General features: G+C 33.2%; 1 protein-coding gene across 1 annotated transcript in view; it reads right to left on the reverse strand.

Moving 5' to 3' along the window:
* LOC136975237 (uncharacterized) overlaps nt 1–15,437 on the reverse strand; it is a 39,317-nt gene extending 23,880 nt beyond the window's left edge. The window contains exons 1-5 of the mRNA XM_067270266.1: nt 15,309–15,437; nt 8,600–8,826; nt 7,973–8,055; nt 7,420–7,578; nt 6,752–7,129 (exon numbers count right to left, since the gene is read on the reverse strand). Coding sequence (XP_067126367.1) covers nt 6,752–7,129; nt 7,420–7,578; nt 7,973–8,055; nt 8,600–8,826; nt 15,309–15,437 — 976 coding nt within the window. The remainder of the gene's footprint in view (nt 1–6,751; nt 7,130–7,419; nt 7,579–7,972; nt 8,056–8,599; nt 8,827–15,308) is intronic.
* Nucleotides 15,438–17,158: the final 1,721 nt, after the last annotated feature.

Raw genomic sequence — 17,158 nt, forward strand, 5'->3', positions numbered from 1 at the left:
ACGCGCTTAAATCTGCACTATCCTAACTGACGTTAGGACGGATGTAGACAGATCTCACGATCTTTAGCCTTCCTTATGTTTAGGTAAAAATTCATTGCCATCCTAGACTAGAAGGCGAGGTCCTACAGACCCTGATCACACAAGGTGGATGACGTAATAAGTTAACATATAATACAAATGACTCAATTCTTTGCATCTAAATAATGCAATGCTGGTTCAACTGGTTCTTAAGTATTATGTCTATTAATGCTATATTATGCAAAATCCGGTTATCGGTTTAGTCTATAATTTAGAAACTTCAGTTTTATTGAGAGACCTAAAAATTACTAAACTAGTCATTTACGTAAACAAACATTATTTAGGTCATAGCAATTGAATAAATAAATTGTTGTTTTATTCTTTACCCTATGAGTATGAACGTTACAAAGAAATTTTTTTATTTTAATGAACAAAACTACTTTTTAAAAAAAATAAGTAAATTAAAAAAGTTTTAAATAAAAATATGTGATGATTATTTGAAATCGTCCAATCAAAAGAGAGATAATAACGAGATTTCGGTTTGCTAATGACGTCGAACATATGTAATTGGTAGAATATACCTCACGTGCTAAGACAATTGGTTATGGATGACAAAGCCATGAGGTATGAATTTTTTAGTACTCTATACTGTTTAATGTAGTTATATCTATAATTATAGTCAAATTTATTAATGGTTTGTAAATTTTACCAAAATTAATAATTTAAAAATAATTTTTACTAAATACCATATTTAAATATGTTGCTGTTGTTATGTCATTTATGTTGGGTTAAGTGAGATATACTCGGTTAACACCGGTGGCTGCGTACTATGCCGGACCAAAGTCAAGGTATAGTAACCAAAACAAAAATTAAAGAATTACTGAATACACACACACACACTGATACAGTGTGGTGTGTGTGTGTGTGTGTGTGTGTGTATTTTCAGGAATTTCCTCACAATATGACATGTATTCAATATAGTGGCCTTCTGTAGTGTGATGTATGTATTTCTATTCAATTGTAATGTGCCCAGGCTTTTGTGTAGTGTGTGTGGTATGACACCTGTAGAGGAGAGACAACAAGTACAATTAGCACCCTATCTATCTTCCACAGATGCCTTATTTCCTGGGCAAGTTCTGTGAACTTGCTGACTTTTTCAGTGCATGCATTTTGTATATTGTGAGTGTTTGGAATGGATATGTCTATAATGTATGTGATTTTATTGTGTTTGTCAATGAGTGTGATATCTGGTCTGTTGTGGTAAATTGTTTTATCTGTGATTATGGCTCTGTCGTAGTACATTTTGTGTGTGTTGTTTTCTAATACTATCTGTGGAATGTATTTGTAGTATGGTTCATGGATGTCTACTAATTTGTTTCTTTGCAAGTTGTTGATGTATTATATTTGCTACTTGATTATGTCTGTGTAAATAATCTGTCTGTGCCAAGAGCTTGTAACCAGAAGTGATGTGTTGTATAGTTTTTGGTATAATGTGACATTTTCTGCATGTGTCATTTGTGAGTGTTGCATCTTTGAGTATGTGTTTTCTGTAATTTTTAGTATTTATGACCTGGTGCTGTATGGCGATCATGAATCCTTCCGTCTCCCCAAAGAGGCATCCTTGAGCTAACCAGCTGTTTGACGCAGTTTTGTCAACAAAATCCTGGACCAGATCATAAGGATGCCTGCCATGGAGTGCCTTTCGAGCCCACGATTGCTTAATGGTGTCTATGCTTTATTATTATTATTATTATTACGAATATTCTTGTGTAAAGAAAAAAAAAACAATAATAAATGTTTAATTACCTACAAAACGTTACAAATTCGGTTAACGATTCTATTTATGTATATAAATAAGGTTGAGATTGTCGTTTGTTTGTTCAAGCTAAACTTGAAAACAGAAATTTTATTGAAATTTCGCAGTTATTTTTTACAACAGAATGCGTGTTGTACTTCAGAATATTCCGTATTTTTTATTCGGCAATTCATTTATTCCGAAGGAAAATTATGCAGTTGCATAGAAAATGTTTTATTATTTTGATGTGGCATCCACGTGCATAGAATGTTCTACATACATGTATTTTATTTCCATACATTATAGACAGAAGCGACGATGTTTATTTAGTTAAAAGTTTTCACAATAAACGAGAGAAACGAACTGAAATTTAGTGTAATTCTTTCAGGTTTTCATTGTAATTATTGGAATTTTGTTTATTTTTGATGTTTTCGGCCTGATTAATTAATTATAACTAAAAATATTACCCTTATTAATCATTGAGTGTAAAGTAATTAAAAATTAATAGCGTAATAATTTCTGGATTTATCATCTATAGTGTAATTAATATGGAATAATAATAGCAAATAACGAAAAGTAGGCTTGTATAGGATTACAACCTTGTAGACATGATCTTGAAGACTTACATTCTTAGACACCTTGAAATGTCGAGAAATGCAGAAATTTTTTTTTTTGTGTGTGTGTGTGTCCATGTATTGATATGTATGCAAAAGGCAAAATTTTGTTAACCCGATTAAAATCTTAATAACTCTTGTGCTTATTGTCGAATATTTTTAAAATTCTGCAGAAAGGTCTTGGATATTGAAGAAGGATATTGAACTACGAAATAATATAACAATCTTAATCTTTACTGTTTTTTTTTTTTTATTATTTTGCCCGAACAACGTTGGGATCATCTGCTAGTTTCTCACAATTTATTTTTGGCATTCTATCCTACCGATCTTTTTCAAATACTAACGTTAAGTAGTCGAATGCCAACACGTCCGCGAGATTCAAATTTGAATCAAGTTTCACAACTTCACGAACTGTAACGAAAACTTTATTATACATGGCCAGAGCAACGGTATCGAACATTTACACTTTTGGGTGATACAATGAATTTCGCGCGCTATTGCAGTCATACTTTCGAATTTCTTGCTGCACATGTTTATTAACACAAAGCAATTTGCCAAAGGATTGCCGGTAAAGTATTTTATATTTTATATATTTTACAATATCAAATGCATTAATATCAATTTTGCAATATCAAATTTAGTGACAGCAATTATAAATTACATAAATAATACATATCTGTGTAATTTATAATTGCTGTCACTGAAATTTTTAGTTTCCATATCTGGTCTCGTTCTTAATTTATCTAATTCCATTCTGAAAATTAAGAAAAAACAGCAAAAAAATCCAGGCGCAAAAATAAAATTCTTTAGGGGCATGCTGAGAAAGACCAGAAGAAACAGGACAAGGAATGACGAAATAAGGGAAAGAACACGAATGAAAAATGTGGAGGAGAAGATAGAACAAATTAGTCTGAGATGGCTCGGACATACCAGAGAATAGAAGACAATAGAATAATAAAGTTGGTATTGGAGAAGGACATAGAGGAGAGAAGACGTAGGAGAAGACTCATTAAATAGGTGGATGGACAAGATAGCTGAATTTCTAAGAAAAAAGACTGACGATGGTGTTTGTAAAGGAGTGGTGAAAAGATAAAGAGATGGAGGTCATCGGTCCATGGCTCAACCCAGGCTTTTTGAATTAAGAGTGAAAAAGTAAAAGTATATTTCTCAGTAGATAAATCTGTGACTCAGGTAATATATCCAATACAAGCTTGCAAAATTTAAAAATACAAAGGGAAAAATATATCTGGACACTCTATCGTAAGGATTTATGCGTTTTGAGTAAATCAGAGTGTTTTTTATATCCTTTATGTGCGAGAACAATCTCCGAATCATTCCCGATTTCTTTTTCTTCCGATAAGAATTTATCGAATGAACTCGAGTTTCTTTTCTCTGAAAAAATAAATAAGAATTTAATTTACAAATATAAATTTTTATATTTAAACATTTTAGTATAATGTATACAGCAAAAAATATTGATACAATTACGTCATATAGTATTTTACCTATTTACAAATACAGAAGTTTAGGATCTTCAATTATAACAAATTTTTGCATAGTGAAGAGTGTGAACGTACTTGAAGCACGTAGTATTATTATAGATTCTATTAGGATTACACTTTTGGGTGATACAATGAATTTCGCGCGCTGTTGCAGTCAGACTTTCGAATTTCTTGCTCCACATGTTTATTAACACAAAGCACTTATTGAGCTGCAATTAAAAAATTGAGTACCTATAAATTTCCACTAGCATTAGTGTTTCTGCCCTTACTTAATCTCAAGAATAGAATTAGATAGTTGAAAGTCGAGAAGAGATATGAGAAGCTTAAAACACAGAATTGTGTCGTATTCTCCAAATTTCCGGTTTGTGGTGGCTTTCCTTCTGTATAGTAATTGGATTTCTTGAACGTTAAGATGGATTTAAATTCTTGCGTGTAACTTCTAGCGTGCAGCAGAATTACGAATGCTTTGCTTAGCGTGAATATGACGTCAAACTGGTTTTTTCCTGCACGTTAGATGCTGCACGAAAGAACTTAAATCAATCTTCATAGATCGTCAAGATATTTCATCGGGTAGATTTATTTCCCACGTTGTTAGACTATAACATAATAAGAAAAAGTATTGTAATCTTGTATAATTTAATTCTCCGGGTCTTTTGAAAATATCGATTTTTTCCGACGCACTGAACTCAAAAGTTAAAAATGGAAAAAAATGAAATATACCGAGAATATCTGTGTGCGAGCTTCCTTGCGTTCATGGATGCATGTTTCTATTAATATTTCGTTTAATATATCAGGATAGAGTAAAAATAAAAAACGAAATTAGGCATGTTAACTTTGCGTATAAGAATTAATTAAAAAAAAAAAAAATTGGTGTCTTGCTCGTTTGTCTTTTGTCGGTCCATCTGTCTCGTTTGTTTTGTCATTGTCTTTGTTTCTTTTGCTGTGTTTGTTTAGCAGTTAGTTAGTCTTAATATTCGTGCTCACATACAGTTTCAATATAGTTTTAACAAGTTATAAGTATTTCTACTAACAGCCACTTGGCACTAATAACTACTCGTAGCTTGTGAGTTAATTAAAGACACAGTCTGTCCAACAAAATTGGTAACCACCATTTATTCTTATCATGTGTTTCAGAATATAAACGTTTGATGACCGGACCTTCCTTTTTAGGCTGCTTGGCCGTCAAGTTTAAAAACATTCCTTTAAAAAAAACAGAAAATATCCAATTAAAATTATAAAATTAAAAATGGAACTGGTGGATCTTACAGACGTTTCAGGTTCCTTCATTCTTTCCATTCGGGGATTTTCGTGCCTTTATATCTACTGGAGAATTGCGCTGGTAAATTATATTCTGGAACACGTGATAAGAATAAATGGTGGTTACCAATTTTTTTGGACAGCTGTGTCTTTAATTAACTCACAAAAAATTGCCATTTGACGAAATTCTACAATTACTCGTAGCTTATTATGGCGGCACTCAATTATTGTTGTTCGCTATAATCAGGTTTTGTTTCAGATCCCTCGGGGAATATTGCTTTGCAGCCTTAAAAAATGCATGCTAATATTAAACGTAGTGGCGCTCCATCTACCATACGTACGCCGTTCAGAGCGATCGTACTTTACTGTGCTGTCAATCTCCTCTCCCTCCTTCCTCTTCTTTTTCCCTTTCCATTTTTCCTCCAGCTAAACACTCTGTGCACTGCCGAAGTCTTTCTTATAAGTGTGTATAAGAATTATTGACGGTATTAATGTTTACAATACGGAACTAAAGGAGGTTGGGAGAGTAAGGTGGATCACATCTGGAGTCGTCTCCCTGCGTGGCGCGCGCACACATTAATCTTATCTCGCTACTAACTGTACGGTTACATTTCCGCCAGAAACGGGCTACGTCGCTCGACGTGTTTTTAAGAGTGCCGTTTGTATCCTCTGATGATTTTTCATAATTATTATAAATTTCCTGATGGATGAAGTGAAGAGTTACTTTTTTGTTTAACAGGAAATACTTTCGGAAATTTACGTCATACATTTCAAAATTTTTAAATAAGTGATCTAACTCCGATAAATTGTCTGTACTAAAATAGATTGTCAGCATCAGAAAGCTGTTCTTTCGTTTAATGCCTAAATTAATAACTGGTGAGATGTTATGTTAAGCCGTTTCTATATGTCAATAGTAGTGATAAGCTATAAATTATAGACTTGTATATTATAGCGGGCAATGTGCATGTCAAACTCTCCTATTATATTCTTATCCTTTTAACTCTTTTCGCCCTGTGGACACTAAGAGGGCCTCTTTTAGCAAGCTCATTTTGGGTTCGGCCAGGCCCACAACGGGGCGGCCTGGTGATGAGGAACGGGCACGACATATCCAGACAGACCACCCGACAAAAAATTCCTGGGAATTTCTCAACCAGTCGGGATTCAATTTCGGGTCTCCAGAGCGGCAAGTTGGCCACTCTGCAATCCAGCCTAATTCATTATATTAGTGCGTTATAACTTTTATCTTCATAACTTGGATGATACAGAATGCGCTTATGTGAAATCTACAGGATGGGAAAGAAAGACACTAAACACCCCTACTACAGAATATAGAATGTTCTCAAAATTACTTCTCTCACGTCAGGAACACATTAGACCAAGGAGGAAAGAGACTAATGTGTGTTACACGCACAGCCACCATCTTGATGGCGGCCAAATTGAATGCGGCTGTTTATTTATGAATTAGAATAATTACTTACAGTAAATATTTTCATGGGTACAACTAATATTATCTTATTACGCTACTTGAAATACACAACAGATTCTTGTAAATCTAAGTATCAAACCTTTTTTAATATCATTTATTACAGCTAACAAAATGATTTGAACGTACAGTACCTCTTTCATTTTGATGGCGGATTGGTAAGCTACAGCATATTCCAGTAAAGATAAAAATATCAGAACGATGCAGAATATAAACCAAACATCCAGAGCTTTCAAATAATCGACAGGAGGCACAAAACTTCTGGACTGCACCAAATGAGTGACTAAAGTCAGGATTGAAGTCACACCCAAAGTGACCCGTGCGGGTGCAGCGTGAACATCGATCCAAAATGAGAGCCATGACAGCATGACCACTAATGTACTAGGGATGTAGACATTCATCAGGTTACCGGTCAGACGTCGTTTAAATTTAAATTCGGCAACTAATATAGTGAAGTTACCTGAAACAATTGTAAAGGAATTCATGATAGCAGTCGAACATTGGCAAAGGTTTGGCAAACTTATCCTGTAACATTGGCAAATGTTACAGGATAAGTTTGTCAAGGATATTCATCTAGTAATTGTCTCTTTAATCCGAAAAATTGACGGTAGACTGTCTCACAGCTTAGCTAATGCTCTAAGCTGTGAGGCAGTCTACCGTCAATTTTTCGGATTAAAGAGACTATTACTAGATCAACATATAATACAGCTACCATAGAAAATTTAATAAGGATATTCAAGTAACACGTACCGATCAGCCATCGTTGAGTAACTTTCTTAGCTTTAACTTCATCCATTTCGTATGTTAATAAATTCATATGTCTGACGTGTATGCTCTTACCGAGATTTTTGTAAGGACTATTTTCTTCTCCCATCCATTTCAACTGAATTTCTTTATCTGAATGTCTACCTAAAATATAAATATAAATTTATATAAAAACATAGAACCTTAGGTAGTGACTAATCAATTTATTTTCTGAGAATAAAGTTCGATGAAACTAATCACGTGTAAGAAATGTAAGTTATTCATAAATTATCAAATTGCTTAATTGCATAACTTTTAAACTGGTTTGCATTGATTAGGTGAGTTAAAAGTCCGTGTTCCCAACTCTCCTAGTGAAGCCAGTAAAGGTATGCAACTCTTTACTGGATTTTTTTTTGTTTTATAATTGGAATCACTAATTAAGAATTTTCGGAAATTAGTGAAATTTTTAGTTTTCGCTATAGGTTAAAAAATATTAAATAAATGAATTTAAATGTGTAAATATTTCTTTATTATTCGAAAGTAATAATGAATGACTTACTTAGACAAAGTGTGAACTGACAAATCTGAACATCAAGTGGATAATTATGCAGTTTCATTGGGCAGTCAACTAAAAAATTCATTCTGAAAATGAAAATTTTATAGTTTTAATACGGAATTTTATAATTAAAATTGTTAACTACTGTATTTTGTGACATGTGTGACGCAACTTTTGTCCAAAAAATAGGCTCAATGAATTATCCTGCCTGTTATTTGTGAATTTGAGATCTCCTATTGGTTAATGAATTTCTCGAATGTTCTTGGTAGGCTACAAGTAACCGTTACATAGCCCAAGTTTTGAATAAAAATGTTAATGTTTAATTACACATAAGATAGTGTTATTACTGTATTTACTATAGTTAACAGGCTTTGCATGCATTAATGTAGAATAATTTAACAACAGTTATAATTACGAAAGACTTATTTTTAGAAAAAATCCTTTTATCTCTGACAAATAAAAGTACTGATTCTACTTTTACTTGTTTTAAAATCGGAATATTGTTTTAAAAGATTGGGACTTAAATACACTAAATGATTTTTTTAAATATCTTGCGCTAAAACTGGGATGCGTCTTACATGGCTTACAATACTGTAATTAACATTTTATATAAAAATACTTCTTAAATACCTGAGACCCCCAAATAGCGCTTCGTCTGGAAGAACTCTTACAAAAGTAATTTTCGAAGAGTCATAAAACGTTTGAATCATTTTGGTATTAGGAAATGAGAACCTCGGTTTCCAGAGATATTTCACTAACTTACTAGGAAACATCGCAAAATCTTTGGTAACAAACTTTTTCAAATTCAATCTCGGATCCTTCCATGTTGCAACTATTCCCAAAATCAGACGGAAATCCTGAAAAAGTTATAAATATATTAATTACTTTAACGCATTTCTCATCGTGGAAGTGAGAGGTTTGAAAAGCTTGAAAATTATCGAAGTGTACTTTATTTATTTTCGTATTGTGTATTTAGACCAGCGCAACAGGACTTATTATACTGGTGTAGTTTCTGATTAGCAAAGAAGGAGGAAGTCTTGGTGAAGAAGTAAAACAAAATAAGTTTATTTTTCCATTTATAAACAAGATCGAAGTAGATTATATAAAAACAAAAAAGTAAAACATTAAGAACAAAGGTAAAAAGAATTAAAGTGTAATAATATTTAAAATGCACATTATATATTATTAATGTTGCATCATTTAGCGATTTCACGAAAGTAAATATATATTTTAACAATAAGAAGAACTTTACAATTTTTTAAGGTAGAGATGAGTTTTATAAAAAAAAAGAAGAAAAAAATTGCTAATGCTAATAACGAGTTAAATCTTTATTAAGTCAGATCCTATTCGAAATATGATACACAAACTCCTTTTTACCCGTCAAACTTTAAGCACCAAAATTTACTGTTATGAATGTCCGTTATATACAGGTTGCTACGCCAAATTTCGTTCTTTAATAATTTTCTATTCTAAGATATTAAACGAAATAGATGCCAACACAGAAACCCATATACAAGTATATCCATAGATGTCTACTGAATGTTTTCCCTTTCCTGTTTTACAATTTGGGTTCAGGAGTTCGCAAAATTTGGGGATTTGAAAAATATCGAAGGATCAAATATTACACTATTCAGTATTTTTTCGTGTTTTATACATAAGCAGGTAACTAATCGCGTATGGCGCCATCCGTTATTAGATGTAATAAAAAATAACTTTTTTTTGTATAATCAGTTATTATTGTAAGAACCGAGAATTGGAAACAGTTTAATTTTTTAAATGTTTCATAAAAGAATTTAATAATTGTTCATTTGAAAGGAAAAGAATAAAATTTTATCAATATTTAGCATTTCTCCTCTTCTTGTGAATCACAGGTAGAGAGAGAGTTCCTGTAAAAGCGAAAGTTTAGCAGGGAATGAACGAATCGTGGACAAATCCACTGATTTCTTATAACAGGTGGAAGTCATCTTTTATACCTGCTTTTTCTCTTAATCCAGAGGTCACTAGCCATCTAGAGCCTTAAGCCGAAGGGGATCGTTAGCCTATTAATAATATTCCTGTATAAGATCCTTCGATGTGCCAAGAGTGGAAAAGGTTGTTTTAAACATGAAGGTTCTCTCACTATCTCCCTAGGTAACTATAATTAATGTTGTAAGCTCTCTCCTTAAGAATAGTTCGATTTGTGAATCGTTTACGTAGATGCGTATATTTAGATACTCTTCTAAGATACTATAAGGATTTTATTGTTTATTTGTAGAAACAATTTAAAGAAATTTATTCTTTTTGTTATTCATCTTATATAAATAAATTTAATCATATAATCTGGAAATCGAGCCTACTTCCATCTTCGAATTTGACATCCCTTCCTAACCACTCGCATGTACCACTTGGATAAAATTTAAATTACTCCTTTTCTCGCGAGTTAGAACGCGATGTAAAATAATTATTCTAACTGGTGTCAGGCTCCTGACGTTGAAAGGATCTCACGATCTTTCAGATAAATAAGATATTGCCATCCTGCACAAGGTGAGCGGAGTTTCACGCCTTCCAATCTCACATTATAAAAAAATAAGTCACTTATTTTTGAAGGTAGACAACAGTTTTTTAGAAATTGAAAATGTCAATAACGAACAAAGTTTTCATTTATACCAAACCCACTCGAGATATCATACACGATCCCTTCTATTTCCCTACTCCATCCAATTCAGTACTAAAAAATTTAATAGCGTCAATGTCCCCTTATATACAAGTTAACATGCAAAATTTTTGATATCCTGTGATATTAAACCCCATACAACAACACACAGAGCTCTCCTGTTTTTGACTGTCATGGGTTTATGGGTTCCAAAACCCAAGTGAAAGAGAAAGTCTGTCGCGCCTCTTTCGTGTCATCAGGTATCTCTTATATTATAATTTTCTTGTTGCCATGGGCATTTAAGGAATTATCTGTCTCTTCGATTTCATGAAGTACAGAAGACATTTTTTTTTCTCTTTATCGACTTTCTTTCATATAGTGAAGTTTATCATCAAACTTTAAGAACTTTATAACGTTAATTAAAGTTTACAAACTATTGATTACAAAACGATGACAATTACAACGTTAAAATATTTACAAATGTAAGTTTTAACACACCAGAATAAACTAAAGTTCAAATAGTCCAACAAAATCCTTACAGGTCCGTCAACAAAAACACCTTGCGAAGCAATCCCTGTGATTCTGTCTGTCACAAACTCCTTCGACGTCCGACAACGAAGCACTGAGACGAAACAACCTTCATAGTTCAGTTCGTTTGACCAACCCACCCTTTCCCGCCAAAACTTCAACCTTTTATCTGGATTGGAGCTAACGCTGATTGAACAATGAGCGCTTCCTAGCGCTATTGTCGGTCCGGCGATCCGCGCCAATCAGCGTTCCTGCTTTTGAAACCAACGGTTGTTTCTCCAACGTTGACCGTTGCTCGTTCGAAATAGCGAAAAAGGCGGGAATCGTCCGTCCCGACGATTCTAATCCCAACACATATCATTTAAAAAATCTCTTTTGATGTTATGAAGACTTGTTTCATTTTCTTCCAATTTACCTTTATATTTATACAGTGCTATTTCTTACTTCGGTTTATGTTACCTATGGTTCCAATATGGCGGCTCGTCTCTGATTCCAGCAAATAGAAGAAGGGAAACAGTGGGGACGCACGTTCTAACCTAACCTAACCTAACCTATTCTAATAAATTACCATAATTATTACCAACAAAATTATTAGAATAGGTTAGGTTAGGTTAGAACGTGCGTTCCCACTGTTTCCTTGCTGGAATCAGACGACCCGCCATCTTGGAACCATAGGTAACATTAACCCTTACTTCTATTTGGGAAGAAATATCCTTGGGAGAATCTCTGTTTTTTTGATACATTATGAGATGAATTTTAATTTTGTAAAAGTTATTACTTTTCGTTTGTGATTGTTTCCGTAGAATCGCTAGACGATGATTTCATACATGACATTAACGAAAATTACAGAAAACAATAAGTAAAATTTTCTTTGATTATCGCACGTCATTCTCGAATTCCTCAAATTTGAATAGTTAGTCGGGAAATCTGTGTGTCGATTCTTGAAATCTTTCAGAAAATTAATTGGGCGGCAGTTTTTAAAAAAACTGTAGATCTATAAATTTCCACTCTCATTTGTCCGCCTGGTCATCTGCCTGCCTGTCAATCTTTAATCTCGAGAACGGATTTAGATATAAAACGAGAAAAGATATGGACAAGTTAGGGAAAAACGGCCCCAATTAACTGTATATACGTATACGAACTTCCGATGCAAACCGGAAGTCACGTTATTTCAATTGAAAATTTTTCCCTGAAAGTTGTTAGATTACCGCACGACTCTATTGTTGAAGGAAAAGTACTATTTACATAGGCAAGCAAGTGCTAATTTGAGGTGGAGAGCAAATATTTTACATTAAAAATATGATTAAAATTGCAACCCTGCATTGTGACGATTTCACAATAAATAATTACAAATACAGTAGTTTATTTTTACAAGCATATTTTCTTTCGTGAAATATTTTCGCTAAATGCAGCTACAAAGAAATAAAAAGTAAAACTTTTCCTTCATAATTTTCGTTAAAAAATTCAATTATTTCTTTTAATAAAGTTGAATTTATTTAAAGATTAATACAGGATGCTTATAATGTACCTGTTCTACTTTAGAGAAATAAAAGTAACTCTGTTACATAATGCAATTAAATTATAAAATGATAGAAAGTCACGTTAATTAAATGATTTAAGAATAATATTGAAAAATGTCATGACAAAGTTTCTTAGTATTTATGGCGCAGCATGAGTTAACATTTTGTACTGCTGTTCTACGACTTTTGCACCTATAACGTGAACAAATCAGGTAATTTTGAATTTATTAAACAATTCGCGTATTACCTTGCTTGTAGGACCAATTTATAAAATTATATTTCAGATTTATTTCTAATTTCAAAGCATTTCATTGTTTAAAATGTAGTGTTACTTCATAGTACAGTAGAGAACCGAAAATCGGAATCAATTGGGGACTGGGGTTGTTCAGATTAGTGATTTGTTCCGATTACCGATTATGTACGAATAAATATATTAACCAGTCCGATGTTCAAATTTTTCTCCGTTGCGTGTCGCTTCGTGTTGAATTTTCGTCGATTTTAAGCCTAACGAAAACTTTTATAATAATAATCGAGGCTATCGTATCGTTAAAAATTATTTCTGCATTTTGTACAAACAAAATAAATATATTGAAGAATATAAAAACACGAAAATTATACTTTAGAAGTAAATTTAGTATCAAAAACGTTCGATTCGGCAGGACACAGTCCGACTGAAAATCGTTCCGATTACCGGCGATTCCGATTACCGGGGTTCCGATTAACGAGTCTCTACTGTACTTCATTGCAGGATTTTTCTCGCTGATCTTCGTAGATGTCTGCATTAAAACGAATAAAATTTATATTTTTACTGATATTATACACTTCATTAATGCCCTGTACGTATGGATTTATATTATATTTTAATATTTAACTTTCTAACTTATACCATAGTAAAGTTCAAATCGTGCTGTCCGATTTCCGACATAGCTTGTAACCACTCGAAATCGCCTTGATAACCACATTTCACGCTTAATTTTAATTAAAAGTATCTAAAACTGTTTGAACAGTTCTTAAAGATTTTCCTGTACTTGAAATACATGTATTTAATTAACTTTATGCACACAGTATATGTCTCTTCTTATCACTGTCCAATTACAACTGTTCAGTGATGGATTGGTAACTTTCTATTGAACACTAGTATATAGTTATTCCCTGATTTTCCTCCGACTAATAGAATGGCTGTATTGCATTTTTTAGGTTACTTCACATATTTAATAACGAAACGAGGGCCAATTTAGCATAGGAAAAAAATCTCTCCTGGAGGCACTCCTACTTCTTGTGTTGCGTTCTTTATTTCATGCATGCATTGTGTATATGTAAAAAAAATCGAAATTTTTATAACAGTTTATATATATATACGTAGATGTGTAATGCGTGTACTAACTGTATATGGTGTGTAAATAAAATCTCTCTATATATTTAAATTATAATGCGTCAGCATCATAAGAAATAAAGTAAAAATTTTATGGATATTGTTAAATATTTATCATGTGCAAATATTTAACACATAAAAACGAAAAATTATATATTCAATTTCATAATGGAAAATGGGTACAGTATATCTAAACATGATACTCCAAAAGTGAATATTCCAAATGAGATTCTTTTCAGTTGACGTGGTTAATTAACTAATATAAACTGATTGGTTTACATTAGTTAACAATTTATCACGTCATAATAAGTAATGTTCATATGACAAATATCTTTAATTTGCTATTGTTTTTAAAGTTGTATCTGTAAAACTCGAATGTATATCATTGCCATGTCGTCACATTGCAAGGCTGCAGTTTTTAATCAAGTTATAATTTAAATAATTAAGTAACTTCCAGTGAAAGCCAGAAGTTCGTGTATAGCTAATTGGAACCTCCAGACACTAATCTTTCCATATCTGGTCTCGATTTTAGTAGTATCTTGCCACTGTACATCATACTTTTCCTGACAAATGTCGAGTCTTCTCTGACATCTACCTAGCTCCATTCTAGAGATTAACGAAGGACAGTCACACAGACAGACGACAGTGGGAATATATAGGTTTGCAATCTGAAAATTGCAGTACAATTAATTATCAAAATATGAAACAAAGTAATTTTATCGACGGTTAAAAATGGAAATGTATGAAATAATTGTTTTAAAATAGGTTCTATTTTTTAAATTACAGTAAGTCCCCGTTTAACGCGGGGGATGCGTTCCTAGACGACAAAGCGCTAAACGAAACAGCATTAAACGAGGCCATTTTAACATAGAGTAAATAGGGATAGGGGAACACGCGACCAAAAATAAACAAATTTTACTTTAATTTTAAGTTATTTTTATATTAATTTGTATAATAATATATGTTAAATAACACATAAACATATGCACAGAGAAATGTAAAATTCAATTTTTGTGATGAAGGTCCTGACTTTTCTGAAATTTCTGGTTTTTTTGCAATAAAGTCATGAAGTTTCGTTTGTCGCGTTCTTTCTTTCCTTAGACAAATGTCGGTAGCAGAAGATCGCGTCCAAAATGCCTCGTTTTGCTTTTTCACTCCTTTCAAAATCTGGATCATTCGTTACAATTTGATCAACGATTTCGGTTATCGTTACCAAACTTTTACTAAGGAAATCTAGTGAAATTTTTTGGGTTTTTCGTTTGCAGAATCCCTGTTTTCTAGTTCTACATGAATTCCTTGTTCTGCCAGTTCTTGAAGGTCGTCGTTGGGAAGGCTTTCACCAGAAACCTGCTGCAACTCTTCAACATCCTGCTCCTCTACGTCTCCTAGTCCCGCTGTATCGATTAGGTTGACCATTTGGTCAACCTAATCGATACAGCGATAGGCTCTTCTCGATGAGAATTCTTGGATACCTTCAGCCGTAACTTCTTCCACACTCTCTTCATGCATTTATCAGTTAATTCTTGCCAAGCCAAGTCGATATTGCCTGTGGCATCCGTGATGTTATATTTTTTCCAAAATTGCACCAAACAAACATACATTTAAAGAAAGTACACCTTTTTCTGATTGGTTCCTGTTCGTAAATAATCGTATTCTATACGAATCAATAAAATGCCACGATAATTTAAATCAGCGTAAATTTTGAGCTTTTTTCTAGGCTTCGAGCAGACCGCGTTATATCGAATCAGCGTTAAACGAGGTAGCATTAAGTGAGGTCTTACTGTACATTAAAAATCATAACAGCCGTGCTATGAGACTAAATAAACAGTACATTTCATTTTTTCAGTTTGCTGATCAATTATTCTAAGTACTGTTATAAATTTCGATCACTTCTAGAAAGTTTAAGTCGTGAGCAAAATGTGGTTGCGTGAAGCTATCTAAAGCGTTCAAACGAATGCATGAAATAATATTTGCTTGAAAAAAATATATTTAAATATATAACCAATTCTTATTGCTATAACTTTGTTTCACTTAATGAGAGAAAACAATAATTTTGGATAAAGTAGTGATTAAGTTTGCGGAACTAAATGGTACGTGAATCAGGACAGCCACTTATGTAACTCACCGTTTTCGGAAACAACAATAGGTTACATAATAATGAGGCAAGTACCAGACCAGGACTTTATTTAAAACTAATAATTTCCACAAACCACAGACAATATCAAAATCTTGTACAGCTTTCTCATAATAAAGAAAACGTTTTATCTCCTCCTCAAGCTATAAATAGTGTACAGCCAAACACAATTTCCTCGAACTTATCACTGACGTTTACCACCTTGGTCACCTGAAGCTCTCTCTCCTTTTGGTCCTGGCTGTTCCGCTTTTAATTGTTCATCCAGTGTAGCTCCGCACTGTCTAATTTACATAGGATGATGTTCCAGGATCGGGCAACGATGCAAACTAAGTTAAAAATTTTCGTTTTTTTGTTCTTTTGGTCATTGGTGCTTGGGAGTTTGTCCGTAACAACAAAAAAAAGGAACCAAGAAAAAGAAAAGAACAAAATAAAAATAACGCCCCAAAACAAGAATTAATGATCGGACATTGACTCCTTTACACCCCTCCCCTCTTAAAAAAAAAGAAATACTGGATATTTCTTTTATAGGGTTTGAAAAATATTATATACCAGTAAGGGTGCCCGTCCTGGTGCCGTAATATTGGTAATAAAGCTGTTGTTGTAGATATTTGTCGATGAGGAGGAGATTTACAGTTTCCTAACATCGATGATTGACAATAAATTGTAACCATTATCGGTGCTATTGTTTTCTTTATTCATTTCTTAGACCTCCGTTTGGCAGTCTGTCGGTAGTCTATTTTCTTTCGGGGCCGGAGTCGTCGGGGTGCTGGTGACGTCTGATCAAGAGGAACTGGTGATACGGTTGGAAATAAGTTGTATTTCTTAAGGTTTGATATATGATGTCGTCCATGTTTGGCTCCTGTAGCGGGGTCCTGTAGTTCGTAGACTAATGGCGATATCACCTTGGAAATTTCATAAGGTCCAGACCATTTCGGGGCAAATTTTGCACTAAAACGTTTGGGAGAACAAGAAATTGGATGAGTTTTTAATAATACAGGTGTAC

The sequence above is a fragment of the Centruroides vittatus genome, unplaced genomic scaffold (genome assembly GCF_030686945.1).
Source record: "Centruroides vittatus isolate TY-2023 unplaced genomic scaffold, ASM3068694v2 contig_367, whole genome shotgun sequence".
In the NCBI taxonomy this organism is placed as follows: Eukaryota; Metazoa; Arthropoda; class Arachnida; order Scorpiones; family Buthidae; genus Centruroides; species Centruroides vittatus.